At 34.7% G+C, this 2,715-nt stretch overlaps 1 protein-coding gene across 2 annotated transcripts; it reads left to right on the top strand.

Annotated features, from left to right (window-relative positions):
* Positions 1–299: 299 nt before the first annotated feature.
* On the top strand, positions 300–2,715 carry LOC127521835 (olfactory receptor 1-like). 2 transcript variants are annotated; one of them, XM_051911282.1, is made up of 2 exons: positions 300–1,250; positions 2,662–2,715. In XM_051911282.1, the coding sequence occupies exons 1-2, from the start codon at positions 300–302 to the stop codon at positions 2,713–2,715; spliced, it is 1,005 nt and encodes a 334-aa protein (XP_051767242.1). The 2 variants fall into 2 exon arrangements, with proteins under 2 accessions (XP_051767242.1, XP_051767241.1); XM_051911281.1 differs by lacking the exon at positions 2,662–2,715 and having other exon boundaries at positions 300–1,301.

Here is a 2,715-nt window from a genome sequence, read left to right as displayed (position 1 = left end):
ACAGTGATCTATTATAAATGTGTCTGATAGCTGGTAGAATAATGAGATTCTGGCAGCTTAGTAGCAGGTAGAGTATAAACTATATGTTTCTTTTCTTTTCTCTTTAAAGCTTTTACTACAATGAGCAATTACTTTATTAATGTTAGTTCAATATCAGTGTTATATCAAAGAACATCCAAACATTTTTGTCCATAAATGCACTGACTAGAAATGAAGTCATTATTTGAATATTCTGTTATAATGTGTATTTCTATAATAGTTCTTTATCACAGGTCACAAAAAGCCAGAAAACAGCTATCATGAGCTCCACGCAGTCAAACTCTTCTGCAAATGTGACCTTTGTTCGTCCTGCAACATTTTTCATCAGTGGCTTTTCTAATATGCCACATGTGAAATACTACTATGTGTTCTTGTCTTTGGTGTATGTTGTGACTGTTTTAGGGAATTCATTTATCATGTGTATCATTTATTTGGCCCGTAGACTTCACACAGCCAAATACATTGTGGTTTTCCATCTGGCCCTTATTGATCTGTGTGAAAGCTCGGCTTTGATTCCAAATATCATTGATATATTTTTGTTTGACCACCATGTCGTTTCATATGAAGGGTGCTTGGCAAATATGTTTTTTGTGTATCATTTCATGAATCTACATTCTTTGACACTACTTGTCTTGGCTTATGACAGACTGGTTGCTATTTGTTTTCCTCTACGGTATCATGCCATTATAACCAAAACAGCCATGTTTCTGATCATAGGTATTATGTGGATTTTTTCTGTGATATATTTTTCTGTATATGTAGGTTTGGTGAATAGAATCTCTTTTTGTGGATCGAATGTGGTTGATAGTTATTTTTGTGACCATGGCATTATCTATAGACTAGCTTGTAATGATAATTCTATAAATATTCTGATGTTAAAACTTAGCTTTGTTCTCCTGATTTGCACACCGCTGATACTGATCATAATCTCATATTTCTGCATTTCTACAGCTTTGCTTAAGATTGCTCATGGTGCTGAACGGATCAAAGCCATGAAAACCTGCACCTCACATCTCATGTTGGTGGCAATCGGTTATATCCCAATTGTAAGCAATAATATTGCAGTCTTAACAACACCAATGAATCCGAACACCCGGTTAATTAACAATTCCTTGACTCAGATAGTACCACCTATGCTGAATCCCATCATATACGCTCTAAAGACAGAGGAAGTCATGCAATCCATTAAAGAACTGTACAAACGAAGGAAGGTGAACACTACAAAAAGAATGACATTTAGGAGAAATTCAAAACAAAAATGACAGGTTTGAACCTAATCAGCTATGATCATTCAACAAATATCTAATTTAACAGAGTTGACTGATTTTGAATGTTTTGAATGTTGCAAAAACTGTGTTGTAAACAAGCCAAATATGTTTAAAACCTCTGGGCTGAAACCTAGTCAAGCTGCTTTTAGATTGGTTCCTTTGTTTGAAAACAACATATAAAAAAATTCAGTAATAAAGCCTTGAAAATATTATGAACATTTTCATACCGTGATTAAGCTTAACAATAAGTCAAATAAATTTTTTTTCTTCATTACATTTGCTTTAAATACAACAAAAGTTTTTTAAAAAAATGCTTCTGCATCATTTTGTGAACAGACATATTCAAACCGGAATATATTGATGAATACAGTAGAATACAGTAGACTATACATGGTACACAGACAGTATTATGCCATATAATAGCGTATATCTACAAACCATAGACTGTAAAAAAAGACTGATGACGTGTCACCACTTCCTTCCACTGTAGAAAAATGAAGCCAAAATATCCCAGAAACGGTCGTTGCCGATTACGTAACCTGGAACATGAATCTGTGCAGTAGTGATCCTGAGGTGGAGCAGCAGTTTACGGTCATGCCCATACTCCCGCTCCCGCAGACTCAATTGCAAACACAGCTGTCAATCATGATGTAACACTCCATGTTTATAGCATCAAATATCTTACCAAAAACAAATTTATTGGAAAAACGAACCCTTGAACATATGTCAGCATGATAATAACTACCTAAATTGACAGAAACAATAATAATTTGATAATGTAAGTGTAACTGGATTTTTTAGTTTGGCTCACATTCCATTCGATGACCTATACTGCAGCCAGCCACCAGGGGACGATCAAAATGTTTTGGCTTCACTTTTCAGGATGTGTGCGGCACACTTGCTATAAACCAACACAATCAACAACAAAATTAAATACCAGATGGCCCGCCACTATTTTAGGACTGCAACAACTAATCAATAATAAAATTAATGGATCACTTGTGTCTGTGCGCTGTGCACGAAGAAAGTCCATGAGTACAGTGGTTACAAATTTTCTATGGTATAACACAATTGGAAAATCACAGAGGTCACTGAGTGTGACCAACAAGTTGTAACAACATGAGAGAACTTAAACGCATCTAAGCACCCATAAGCACAATGTTTCCTGTCAGGTGCCTGTGCTGTTTAATTTGTTTAAAATTGGTTTATTCTGAGTGTATAACTCACATTTGATGGTTTTATCATTATTTGCAATTATGAATTTACGTGAGTATTTCCATTTATCCATATTTACTTCACACTAATGATAAAGGAAGTCATGCAATCTATAAAAGAACTATACAAACGAAGCAAGGTGAACACTACAAAAAGAATGAAATACAGTAGGAGAAATTCAAAACAAAAATGA

Source organism: Ctenopharyngodon idella, chromosome 10, assembly GCF_019924925.1.
Source record: "Ctenopharyngodon idella isolate HZGC_01 chromosome 10, HZGC01, whole genome shotgun sequence".
Taxonomy (NCBI): domain Eukaryota; kingdom Metazoa; phylum Chordata; class Actinopteri; order Cypriniformes; family Xenocyprididae; genus Ctenopharyngodon; species Ctenopharyngodon idella.
Note: the sequence above shows the minus strand (reverse complement) of the source record. Positions and strands in the feature narration are given on the sequence as shown.